This window comes from Eumetopias jubatus, unplaced genomic scaffold (genome assembly GCF_037043125.1).
Source record: "Eumetopias jubatus isolate StellerSeaLion01/CBP00866 unplaced genomic scaffold, mEumJub1_p1.0 scaffold_3, whole genome shotgun sequence".
NCBI classification, from domain to species: Eukaryota; Metazoa; Chordata; class Mammalia; order Carnivora; family Otariidae; genus Eumetopias; species Eumetopias jubatus.
The window spans coordinates 51,603,358-51,617,329 of NW_028274809.1; the positions used below are offsets into that span (position 1 = coordinate 51,603,358).

At 33.7% G+C, this 13,972-nt stretch overlaps 1 protein-coding gene across 4 annotated transcripts in view; it reads right to left on the reverse strand.

The window, feature by feature from the left end:
* ITPRID2 (ITPR interacting domain containing 2) overlaps positions 1-13,972 on the reverse strand; it is a 37,229-nt gene that overhangs the window by 17,064 nt on the left and 6,193 nt on the right. For all 4 annotated transcript variants that reach the window (XM_028122760.2, XM_028122741.2, XM_028122751.2 and 1 more), the window contains exons 5-9: positions 13,775-13,814; positions 13,590-13,688; positions 12,200-12,408; positions 10,612-11,312; positions 3,709-3,781 (exon numbers count right to left, since the gene is read on the reverse strand). In XM_028122760.2, coding sequence (XP_027978561.1) covers positions 3,709-3,781; positions 10,612-11,312; positions 12,200-12,408; positions 13,590-13,688; positions 13,775-13,814 — 1,122 coding nt within the window. The remainder of the gene's footprint in view (positions 1-3,708; positions 3,782-10,611; positions 11,313-12,199; positions 12,409-13,589; positions 13,689-13,774; positions 13,815-13,972) is intronic.

A 13,972-nucleotide genomic window follows, 5' to 3' on the forward strand; every position in this document is an offset into this window, starting at 1 on the left:
TCTTTGGAGGACAACTGGCTGAAATAAAGAATCATGCTAATAAAAATAGAAATCCCAAAGTAAACCACTTCCATTAGTAGATATGTAAAGATATTCAGCAGATGAAATTAGAAGTTTAAATGTAGTGTGTAAAAAGTTCTATTATTTTCCTAATAAGAAAATAAAAATATAACTAAGGTGCCAATAAATTAACGAATTTGCATGCCAGAGTACTTAAATGTTTCTGATATTCCAAATGATGCAAACATTTTTAAGTCATGAAACAATGATTTCCTAACAACTGCATGAAATTCAAATACATTCAACCAGCACAGAATATTGTTAATCTTATAAAAACCCTGTCTGGTTTTTGGCTTGAAAACTCTAATTCCTGGTTAGTATAACCTAAAAACACTTTTTAAAGTAAAAAGGCCACCTAGGCACAGCAAGAATGATCACATGCCCATCCACACTGTAAGTAGAAGAGAGACTTTACAGCTATTACATTTACTAGGGGAGAAGCTTCATGAGGTCAAGTTCTGTAGAACTTCAAAAGCACCACGCTAAATAAAGTGTGTTTACCAAATCTACATTCAAGATTTGAATGACAGAACCTGATAATATGTATGAATAAAATCCAAAATCAATTAAAATTCACCTGACTTTGAAAACTATCCCACTGTAGCCTCAGGTTCAATGTACAGCATCACAGAATAGCATCATTTTTTCTCATCATAATTTAGAATAATTCTGTAATATTGTTTTGAAGTTAAGAAAATGCATAATGAGATGTAAGAAACTGATCCATACCTTTGATAAGTCTAGGTAAACTGGAACAGTTGTGAAACTGAACTGGAATAAGCTGTTATCATAGGTACTAATTACGCATATCAACTGAGAAAATGATTAACATCTTACATCAGAGCAATTATCACCATAATTATGTGTTTGCGTATCTTCTTTTTTAAGACAATGAGTCTTCTAAGAGAGAAACCTCATTTATTCTATTTTATATCCCAGTACCTAGAACTGAACCATAAAAAATATTTGCTGAATGAATCAATGATAACTTTCTCCTTAAAGCGACAATAAAATTAAACAGTCACTTGAAGGATTTAGAAGTGAAACTGCCTATCTGGTTGGGCAAAGGGCAAATGCTGGAGGGCCTGGGGAAATGAATGACCAGCTGGCTCAGGTTCTCTCTGCGAGTCCTGTTCTATCTGCAGTGGACTACAGTCTGTGCTGAGCTCACCTCTGGGGTTAGCCCTGAGTTCACACACACTAGGTCTGATTGTAGACTACTCAGGCTTCAAAGCACGTGTTGGGCAGTAGAAAGAACAAGGAAGCCTGGGTTCAAGCTCCTACTTTATCACAATAAGCAGTAACTTCTCTCCTCCACAAAACAGAAAATTCTTCTATCTCACAGGGTTACTTCAGGAACTAAATAGGGTGTAAGTGAAACTATTCTGTAAACTGTAAATCACAATCTCTGTTCTTTAGTCACACATTTCACAAAAAACACAGTTCTCCGCAGAAAAAGGTGGAATTAAAAACAATCAGACCTCTGTGCTAGCTGAAGAGATTAAACATTATTTCTAATAAAAAACCAGGAAGTTAGAGCAAAACATTAAAGTTAGAACAAAACAGAATTTGTATTTGTCCAGTATCATAAACAAACAGAACACTTGTATACTCTACAAGATTAAAGAAAATTTGTACATCTCTAATAAGGAAAATGTCTGATTGTTCTCTCAGTATAGCTTACTGAATGTCAGTTGTGACAAAACTTGAGTCACTAAACCTCTCAAGGCTTCAGAATTTTTTTTTTTTTAGGGGGAGAGAACAGGGGTGGGGGGGGATTCTGAAGAGACGGAGACAGAATCTTAAGCAGGCTCCACACCCAGCGTAGAGGTCAATATGGGGCTCAATCTCACCACCCTGAGATCATGACCTGAGCCGAAATCAAGAGTCAGATGCTCAAACAACTGAGACACCCAGGCACCAGTAGGCTTCAGTATTAAATCCCAGGACTGGATATGAGATTAAGATTACTGTAACTTCGAAAGTCCTATGACTAAAGTGCAAAATATTTTTATGCATGTACTATATGCATTTTTACTAAACTTGTGAAATGAATATTTTACCAGAGATTCTAATTCTATAATCATTAACTAATCTATTTTCATATCACATTATCAAAATTTGATAGGCTATATTAAAAAATGATGAAAACACTATATTGTTCCCTCTCCCTCTCATGCAATATAAAACCATTTTATTGTTAATTTATACAAATGTGATTCATAAAAATGTTAACATTTTTACTTATACCACCAGAAGTAAGAGACTTCTTATTGGTAAGAGGGAGAAATTCAGATATGAATTCAAACCACATTCTGTCTTTTCTACCACAAGGAGCCTGCTCTTGAAAGATCCTGAAGTACTTATATACCGTTTTTAATCCTTTTTTTGATGCAGGGCAAGCTGCTTTTTCCAATGTATCCCATGTCAACCAAACTAAAGGAAAAAATTCCTTGATGACTGTGAACTGTTCTTATAGCTCAGAAACACATGCATATATTTATGGACTTAAAAAGGGGAAGAAAATTAAACAGGAAAGTTCTTTTTGTGTCTGACCAGTTCTGTTTCTGAGTTTTTCTTAGAGAAACAAGTTTCTCTATCTTGTTTCTTAGTACCACAATGCAATAAAAGAAAAATTACATGCAAATTGTTCTTATGAAGTCATTTCGGAGATCAGAGGAGAACATGCAATTTCCTATTCTAAGAACATACATATGAATCCTTGTTTTAAAAAAACCAGGGTGGTTCAGCATGCGTAACCTTTAAAAATAAACAGTCCTACCTTCAATGGTCACTTTAACTTCTTTACTTCCTCTCTCCTTTTCTCTAAATCTCAAATGCTTTCTGACTTTAAACATCAGACATGATTTTCTTGTTGCAAATTAAAAGTGAAAGAAATGGATTCAAAAGTTCTTTGGTCAATAATTAATAATTCAAGAGTAGAATGGTATCTACAGCCACTCACCTTTGATCCATAGTTTGAATTTAACTAGCTTTAACCAGTATTAAGAGATTGATATTTTTTGCTAGAGGCATATTCATGTATGTACTTAGGAGACATGTTTAAATAATGAAAAGCAGAGGTGGATAATACAAGTGTGTATTCTGGGCGCGTGGGTGGTTCAGTCGGTTAAGTGGCCAACTCTTGATTTCGGCTCAGGTCATGATCTCAGGGTTGTGAGATCAGAGCCTGCCTCAGATTCCGCATGGGGTGTGAAGCCTGCTGAAGATTCTCTCTCTCTCTCCCTCTGCCCCTCCCCACCTTGCTTGCACATGCACTCACAAAAAATAAATAAAATCCTTTAAAAAAAAAAACAACCAAGTGTGTATTTTAATAATAACCATGTAAAAAGTAGGCCTCAATATGTTGTTCTATCGCTTCCCATCCAGCCCTTATGCAGAGTTGAAAATAATTAAGAGTACAAAGAACTGCATTTCAGGATAAGCAAACTAAAATTATGTTATGAACACAAAAGTCTTCAAGAGGGTACAAAAAAATTCTATAAACAAAGTATAATGAAGCATGCATACCTGTGTCCTTAACCTTCTTTTTACACTTATACGTACTCAAATACTGATAGATAAACACCTTTTCCAAATCAACTAATGACACTTGATAATGTGCTTGGGAACTATTAGTCTACTTACCTCTTTTTGACTTCGTGAGACCTAGCTGGTAAGCAGCTGGAACGTGAGGAGCTTCTCCCTCTGTACTTTGAACCTAAAGAATGGTTTTAAGTAGTTAAAACTTGAAAAATATATGGCAAAGAATACCTCCTGATAATTATTAAACAAATCAACATAACTAAAAGTAGGTACACCAAAGCTTTATATTTAAAAAATGCAAAGCATCTTATCTCAAAATTGTGAGAGCGTCCCACATCTTTATTTTATAACCTATTTTCCAGTTAATGATAGGACTGCAAGTTTGTAGCTAGCAACGAAAAGTGACTACATGTATAAACTACTTCATTAAAAACAAAAGTTGCTGGAGTGCCTGGGTGGCTCAGTCGGTTAAGTGTCTGCCTTCATCAGGTCATGATCCCAGGGTCATGGGATGGAATCCCACATCTGGCTCTCTGCTCAGTGGGGAGTCTGCTTCCCCCTCTCCCTCTGTGATCTCTCTCACTTTAGCACTCTCTCAAATAAATAAAATCTTAAAAAAAAAGGTGCTATTAAATGAAAAATAGATTCCTAAGAAAAAGTTCTATAAATGTTAAAATTCAAAGTGTTAAGGCCAATCCAAGGATAAATGCCATGACTTTGCAGCAGATCATGATTGACACACAGTTCAGGCAATTACGAGTCTTGTGTCTTTAAAAAATTGTATATCATGCTCCCATTACAAAATTTTATAAAATCCCCAAAATTTTGAGTATCTCAAAAACCACACTTGTATTAAGAATGCTTCGTCCTAATATAAGTGGTCTTTTAAGACATAACTTGGGAGTTGTACATAGGAAAGCATGTTTCATCACAGAACTAAAATGTTGAAAGATCTTAACCATAAATCCTCCCTGAAATCCATATTCAGAGAACTTATCGAACCCAAAAAAAGTTTTTTTTTATGATATTTTCCCCCCACCTGCACAACTACATAATTTAGGAATTTTCAGATTCTTTACTCACCACACCCATCTCATTCCCCAAATACTCAAATGTAACTAACTCTAAATTGAGATTAAACATTTGGGGAGGGAGAGACACTAATTCCTAACACTACTCGGTAATGATTATTACTTAAAATAACAAATAGCATCCCAGTAAAGTAGGCAAACTAGCCAAACAAGGTTTTCAACCTGAACAAATGAGAAAGCAATTAGCAAACAGGTTTTAGGTAGAACCCTGGTAGTTTTGAGCTATGAACCCATCCATAAATAAGAAATATTCCACGTAGGAATGAGAGTGGAATGACAAACATGAAAAAAATCTCAAAGGTTAAAGATATTATTACCTAATTTAAAAACTGCTCTGATTTGTGGTATCTTTGTTTTATACATTCCACAAATCCAAGGTTTATGAATCTTTTGAGAACTAAAACACACTGGTCATTTAAAATCACCACCTATAAATTATTATGTAAAATAATTTCTAACCTCTTTGTTATTACTGAAAAATTATATATATATTTTTCAAAGCAGCAGACATAAGTTCAACAGGAAAACCATTGTTATGCATGCAAGGAAACAAAATGCATTTTCTTTTTATATTCAACAAAAGGTCTATTATTAGTCTCTCTTCAAGCCTACCCTACTTCAAAGAGTTTTGTGTTAAAGTAAATATCAAACAGACCAAAGAAGTATAACAGAAATCCAAATGCCTTTTTAATTATATTCTAGAAATCTCAGTTTAGGCAGGGCATTATGATACACCAAACTATACTCTCTTTTTAAATGTAGAATTATCACATATTCTATTCCTTAGATTTATAAAATTAGTCACAAAATAATATGACTTTAATGAGTATGTATTTTCAATATACTATCTTTCAAGATGCTACTCTATGGCAAAACAAAACAAAAACAAAAATAAAAAACTACAAAAACTACAAACTCTATAATTAGTTCAAAGAAAAGGGCCCTTAAAGAAAAGCTGAGAGGATCATCTTTTACTAATAAAATTACTAACGTCAGGATTCTTCTTCCCCCTTACTCAATAAAATCATTAATCACTTGAAGACAGAAAACAAAAAGACATGCTAGTGGTAACAGTTAAATTTCATAGCTTAGTATGTGTTATTACTGGTCACAGTTGTGTGAAGGAAAGCAGTCAAATTTGAGATGGAGTACAGCACAGAAAATTATGAAGCAAATAAAACTTAGATTTATTTATGTGGCAGGATACTCAACAGTTCCAAATCCTCAGTTGTGTTCTCGTCATTTGCTACAGATTGCCTTTCATTAAATTAACTATAGCTAAATATTGATAACGGAATTGAGTAATGGAAAGTGGGTGTTCACTATACAATTTTCTTTGATCTCTGGGTTAAATTTGAAACTTTTCATAATAAAAATTACAAAAAAAAAAAACAAACCACCACAACAAAACCACCATCCTAACCAAAATGATAAAACTGCTTGGTCTCAGTGTTTTGAGATTTAAAACTGTATGAAAATAGCTTTAAAGTAACCCCGTATTTAAAATAGAGTTATTTCATTTTAAAAAATGTTTTAACAAAACATTTATTAAAACTGTATCTTTGTGAATCAATGTCCTGCTACCACTGCTACCACGGCAGGCACCTTACTTTGGTGGGTTTTGTTTTTGTTTTTTTTAACATGTCACATTTATCCTAATATACATCTTCCAGGCACAACACTATTGTGCTGTTATATGGAGCAGCAATACATGGAATGTTCTAACTCAAATAACCCTTCCTCTAAGGTTTAAACAGATATGCATAGCAGTTTTTTTAAAAAAAGAAAATCAAAACTGGAGTTTTAGAAATTCTAATTTTTAAGGACATCTCAAAAAACTCAAATGAAAGCATTATTTTTCTAAAGAAGTAGTATGGCACCAGATGACTTGAGTTCTTGTCCAATGTCTGACACTATCAGCGAGTCTGACCTTTACCAAGTGGTATGGTGTAGTCAAAAGTAGCAAGTTTATACAAAGACCCGAATTCAAGTTTTATTCATGCCACTTATTGGCTAAATGGCTTCAGATAGTTATCAGAATTATCTGGGACAATTATGTCAGTTTCTTTTAAACTGAAAAATAAAGACTAAAACTCCTACCTCACAGGTCCTTAGGATGATCAAATATTTTGCAACAGTAAAGTGGTAATGATTTACAACAGATCTCTCTCTGCTATCATCCAGGGACTCCCTACCCTGACATCCCCTTAGCCCTCCCCCAAATAAGACACAGATATCAAAGGGAACATTACTATATCCCTCAGAAAGATGACAGAAAACCACTGCTGTCAAGTAATATCAAATGTTAGAGGAGGAAAAATGCTTCCTCATCTGTAAAAGGAGGAAACTGGAGAATGAATTCAAAGATCTCTTTCTGTGCTAGTTTATTATTCTGTATTTGTTGCAAATTTTTATTTAAAAAAAACCTTTCAGGTTTTACTTACAAGGTTTACTTTCTACTGTCAGGTAAATACTTATATAACAAAATTTAAGTCTTTTAGATAAATGTCAAATAAAATTTTGTGGTTAATTGGACTTCAAAGAGACATGGGTACACGTACCATGTGTTAGAGTTCATATCCTATTGCATTCTATTCTAAGACACAATGATGGTCTTCAAAACACAGTCAAATTTGAAAGGCCAAAGGAACAACTTAACTATCTGTCAAGTATCTGATCAATTTCAGATTATTTTAACTCAGGCCAATAAATAAAACAAAAAAGAATTCTGAAACTCTATAACTAAAAATAAGGAGATATAGTAGTTAAATCAACAATCAGTGTAGAGACAGAATTAGAAACACTAAAACTTCAGTAGCTTAAAAAATTATATACACTTCCAGTAATAATACCTCTATTTGAATATAAATTTATTTGTAGAGTAAGACACAGAACCCATTTACAGAAATAAACAGCTAAAAGTTCTTTCTTTTAACATTTAAGTATGAGAAATTTTTCCTTTACATCTAAAAGATGGATAATTGCTTACTGAGTAGGATCATTTTGGTTTAACTGTGGATCCTTCATAGTATAAATCTATGACTCTAGACTGTTACCATGATGTATTTATTAAAAATAAGCTATTTTGAAAAGAACACAAGAATTATCTAGGAAAGTCATTAAGAATTAGAAAACTCGAGAGGAGGGTTTTACAACTTTTAGACACACTCGAACATTTTAAATAGTCTACAAAACATTTTTTTTATAAGGCAAACTGACTTCTAATTGAAAATAGTCTGGCCTTTATTTATTTTTTCTTAACATAAGAAATAATCACTCTCACTCTCCAAGGACTGAGTCATTCTTGTCATCTATTTAATTCCCCTTACGTTGAAATATTTCCTGTCTTTGCTCCTGGTGACTGTCAGAGCTTACCTTTGCCTCAGAGGGATTAGGCAGCTTCATGCATAGTCAGGTCTGCAACATTTTCTCCTACCTAGCTACCCAAAGCAGCAGGCATTCAGTTAATCTGTTTGAGAACTGGCTGACAGAGAGAAAGGGAGTGTCCTCTAACTTACATTTATTTGCTGTTTTTACAGGAAGAAAGTTCCCAATAGGAATCAAACCTCAAGGGAAAGGAGTCTAAAAGAAAAACAGCAACAACCTACTTTGAGTGGGATCTAAAAGTTTGCTTCAGTAAGACTGTTCTCTTCATTTGTCAGTATAATTCAAGTCACACTTGGGAGGAGAGGAAATTAAAGAAACACATTATTTCCTTTCTTTACCCATTGTTCTACAAGCTCTCTTTAAAGTTCCCAAAGGGATAAAAACACAGTTCTAGGAGGTTTTTATCCATGTTTTAAATATATCTGAAGAACAAGGATTCATTATCCTTAAAATTCCCCATATTTACAATGCAGCCATGGTTGATCATATCCATATATTCTTTTTCTGAAAACAAAAATCTATTATTCTTCAACCACCAATGCCTGTAATTTTGTACTTAAAAAAAAGGAAGTTCACCTCCATTTGACATTACTTTCTTCATTAATTGCTTTTGCCAGTAGAGGGAGCAAAAACAACAACAAAAAAAAACACCCCATACATTAAATTAAATGTTAACCTGCCACCAAAGCAGATCTCTCTAGTACTTTACAAATGTTTTACTTTATTATTTTTTTTAAAGATTTTATGTATTTATTTGACAGACAGACAGTGAGAGAGGGAACACAAGCAGGGGGAGTGGGAGAGGGAGAAGCAGACTCTCTGCGGAGCAGGGAGCCCGACGTGGGGCTCGATCCCAGGACCCTGGGATCATGACCTTCTGTGTATGACAGCAATAATTTTAAAAATATATGGTTTAAAATTCAGGAATTCTAGGAAATAAAAAGCAACGTGTAAGAGTGTCTTCTCATCCGAGTCACCAGTATCAGATTTGCAAATATCTAACATAATTTGTTTAAATTTTCATACTCTGCTATTAAATTAAAACAAGGAAACCCACTGACATATCTGACTGTCACAGAAGAGGGGCCCTAATGAAGGGCAAGTAGTTACACTTTAATTCTTAATGGCAGGACATGTTCAGATGAAAACAAAGTCAAAAAGGAATCAAATAGTGAAATAGAACAAAAAGAGGCTTTAATTTATGTAGTCATCTTATGAACTCATTATAATGAGAAATATATTAGAAATTAAATTGGAGAGATAGAAAGAATATGTAAAGAAATAAGGGGAAAAGAAGCTTACAAATAAACTATTTCAAAGGGCCGCTCCTCTCCCTTTTCATTTTTTAGTTAGAATTAAAATATTAAAAGATAAATTCAAAGACCACAAAAAAAATAAATAGCTATATCAGCAACAGAAATTTGCAATAAATGAAAAATCTTCACTAATGTGAGAGATAAGTACTTACCAAGAGGACATTTATGGGCAGAATCAATTATCCCATTTTCCAACTCCCTAAAAATTTGCCATGTGATTCTAAAATTACTGGGAGTAACTACTCTATTACTAATGCTATTCTGTAATAAATTTTAAAAAGAAAATTGCACATTATGTAATTTCCAGCCATAACTCAAGAGTATTCATGTGCCTCAGTTTCCTCATGTGTAAAATAAGACCAGCACTGCCTGCCTCACAGACTAAAGAAAAAAGTAAGGGCCTGGTACAAGTGCCTGCCACAAGGTAGGTCTTGATAAACTTCAGTTTCCTGTCTCCAACTATACAGTGCCAATCATAAGTATTAGCTCTGGCCATTCAAAAGTAGTTTTAGTTTACCTCATCGAAATGCATCTCTTTATCTTGCCCAATTTGAAATTTATGTAAATGAAGTAATATCTCTAGGTAGGAATAAAAAATAACCAAACATTGGTCTTTTGGGCTTGCAGAAACCATATTCAGTGGTGTTTCAAACCTTCTTCCTTGAGGTTCCCTACCCTCCCCCTTCAGAAACATAGTATCTTCAGGTTCTTTCCAGTCCCATGCCAAAACCTGTCCTTTTCAAAGCCTTATCCATACTTAACTTATCCTTTCCACTAAGACACTTTGAGAAAAGTGTGCCCAAAGGCACATAGCAATTTAGTGGCAAAAAAGAACTCAAACTTCTATTTGATTTCAGAGGCTGTGTTTTTAACTATTATGCAATATTGATTTTAATTTAAATATACTCTCTCAGGGCTTTCTCAGGGCATCAAAATCTTAAACTGAGAGAGAAAGGGTGTTAAAGTTCAAGTATCATCAGTGAATGACAGAGGATCTAGAGGAGCTGATGAACCCTCACATTACCCTGGCGATGCACATTCCTGTGACCAATTCTTGGTTGGTGAAACACAGAACTAAAACTTGAAAAGTCAAAATTAGGATGATTTTCTTCTAGTATAAATCTGTTAGCTACCTTTGTTTTATGAACATCTTTTTGGTATTTTTTTCCTAACTCATTATTTGAAACAGGTCTCAGTAATATTTTACCCACCTCTTCCATTTCAAAGGAGTCCTTCTGCTGTGCCATTATATTTCTTATGGATGGGATCGTGAGCGGTGCACATGGCTCTTTTTCAGGTGTGAACACATGGACACTTTTCACCTCGTTGCCATTTTCCGGCTCACCATGCCTGGACATGTTGAAATCGTTACCTAAATCAGATTCCATAATACCAGATTCCTCACCCAGTTTATTCGCATGACTTTGTGTTTCTTTACTTTGTTCACTTTCAGTTTTTTGGTTAAAATTACTATTTGCTTCATCACAAAGTCTATCAAGGTCAGCATTCTCCATAACAGCTGCTGAACTACCTGATACTTCTTCTTTAACTGTAGCCAACATAGAAGATGAGTCTTTCTTCTTTACAATTTTTTGAGACTTTTGATCATTTTTATTGCCACTTTCTTCCATCACTGAAACATTCAGGATCTTTCCTTTTTCAGTTGCTAGGGAAGGACTACTACCTTCTCCTTTATCTGTTTTATCAACACATAAATTTAGTTTTGATAGTGTTTTCATTAAACGATTTGCAGTGTTACTTCGGGTTAAAGGTGGAGGTGAGTCTGTCTCCTTGTTAGAAGTCACTGAAGACATACTTCCAATTCTCTGGAGGGGAGTCCCAGAGACTTGAGAATATAAAGAAGAAAATGCATTGGCCACAGTAGTAAGCACTTCAATTTGACGAAAACGACCTACAAAAAGGAAACAATGTTAATTATATATATATTTATCTGTTTATATATTTATACATATATTAAACTATTAGTACTTTTCAGAATGCCAATAATTGAACTTAGATCACAAAGATTATAAAACCACAACTTTTTTCCTGATCCAACATTTAAAAGTTCTCTACATTTACTGGGAAGAGGGACGAAAATTTTTCACTCTAAGCACTAGAATTTATGTTTTAAGAATTAAGAATTTATGTTTTACAATTTAAAAGCAGAAAGAAGCATAAAGCATGACAACTCTGAATTAAACAGAAAGGACTGGCTATTGATCTACAGCTGTAATTATATTTTTATGTCTTTGACTCCATTAAGACTCTTGCAAATAAATGTTCTCCCAAGAAAATGAACATAAGTTTGTATTTTATACCTAACTGTGGGGAAGGGAGGAGGTAGGATTGGATTTATAGATCTCTTAAAGCTGTTCTAAGGACCACCTAGGATCCCATTTTTTGGAACTTCTGTGCAACAGAGAAAAATAAGATATAATATAAATAAAAAATATCAAATTAGCCATGCTATTTTAGATTTATAGAAAAACACCTAAAATTGACTGACTTTATTTAATAGTAACAAGCTGCTCCCCTACTTCTTTCCTTTTAGAACATCAGCAATTTGGGGATAAGTTTAAGATAAGCACAAGGTTCTACGTGTCAGTTATAGTAATACTTAAGAATGAGGAGAGGGGAAAGTTAACTTCTATAAATAGAATAATAAAAATTCAGAGTAAGTAAAATAGCTATTGTGTTAACTTCAATAATTAAGTTTCCAGTGCTATTCCTAAAAATTACTAAGGCTGTAAAAAATAAGACCATCTCACTGTGGATGCTAATATTTAAAAACCTTACTTGTTAAAGCATAATTTGGGTTTTCTACTTCCATCCGTTGCATTTGAGCACTCAAAAATACTTTAATATCTATCCCTCTGGCAAATGATGATGAATTAAAAAATCTGGAAGGAATTTTAGAAGCAATATCTGGTTCATCTCGTCCAAATCCAAGATTATAAAGAATTTCTTCAGGATCTTCCTCATAAAGTTCCAACAATTCTGAAACACTACCAAAAAAAAAAAAAAAGAAACATCAAGATATAAAATAAGTTTATAGTCAAATCACATTATAAAAAAGAGCTTCTGTTCTTTACACCATTATTTATTTCAGCATCCTTATATACTGTGGACTAAATGTGATATATAACTCTTAAAAAGAGTCCATTCAAAAAAAAAAAGGTCCATTCTTTCAAACTGTTAGGACTGGAAAAAAGAGCTAGTCCCTGAGCAGATACTCAGCAAGACTCCCAAAATGATTCCTCACCTTATTTTTTTTGTCATTTTAAAAGAGTCCCAGTAAAGCAGCTAAAACAATTAGAGGACAGCTGAGGTAGAATAAGGAATAAACAGATTAAGAAAGAAATGAAAAGGAAAAAACACACAAGTAATTTGGTAGCACAGGACATGCTACAGAACTTGAGGTTTTCTGCTATCTTGGCTGTCACTGAAGATGCAATACAGGTAATAAGCTGAACTCAGAAAGGGAGGGAGGGGCCTACTTTCAAATTTTCTCTAACCACTTTCACTTAGGAAGTAGGAGGAGTAAGGTATGGAGAGAATGGGTTACTCCAAAGGTAAGTTCTTGCTCTGATTCTCTTGGGAATTAAACATTTCTTATCTCTTCTTCCTCATATCAGTGATAATCCACCTTTGGAGATTCACTGAGGAAAATGTTGGAGATGAAACTTGAACTGAAGAAAATTTCAATTTGTTTCAGAGAAAATGCTCAGATTCCAGTACAATAATCTGAGTAACAATTTAAACTGGTCCCACAGGCTCACGTACTTGTCTATTTTAATATATATTTTGAAGAACTTTGATTTAATATGTTGAAGATAAATCTATGCTTAAATATCAAACTTTATATTAGAAAGGTTTATTCTGATTTCTTGTTAGAGTAACTCAAGACCCTAAAAAAAATGGAGAATTTTGGAAGAAGTTATTCCACTACGGACTTCCTCTTTCAAGTTGTTGATAGGGCTCAAAATACTCATTATAATAGGAATTCCAGCAACATTATAAACACATTTGCTTTTTATTTAATCTTAATTTTTTTAAAAAAGCAATGAATGAAACATTTTGGATCCTTTTTGATTTCATACTATCAAGCCAAATCCAAGACTGAAAAAGTGTGAGTAGGTCATCTATAACACAATGTAACTGCAGTATTAATTTCAGAATAAGTTACCTTGAAACTGTCCCACTACTTTTCCCAGATCCAGTGGAATTCATACTTCTCCCTTTCTGATGAAACTGTAGTCTTCTCTCTTTGGCCAAGATATTATTGCTATAAACAACATTAGATTATATGAAACTTTATTTTCATAAATGTTCTTCATTTTTTAAAAGAGAACAAAGAGCATAGCTACGTACCAGTTTTCAGTTTGAGTATCTGTTTCATGGAGGTGGTTGGCTACAGGTAAAAGAACAAATGCAGAGCAGAACTGTCAGAACACTAACTACTGTGATACAGTCATCAAGAAAGCAGATATTACATGACTACAAAGTCATGGCAATTTGTTAGATTTCTTTATACATCCACTCAGAAAGGTGCCTAACACATAGCATTCA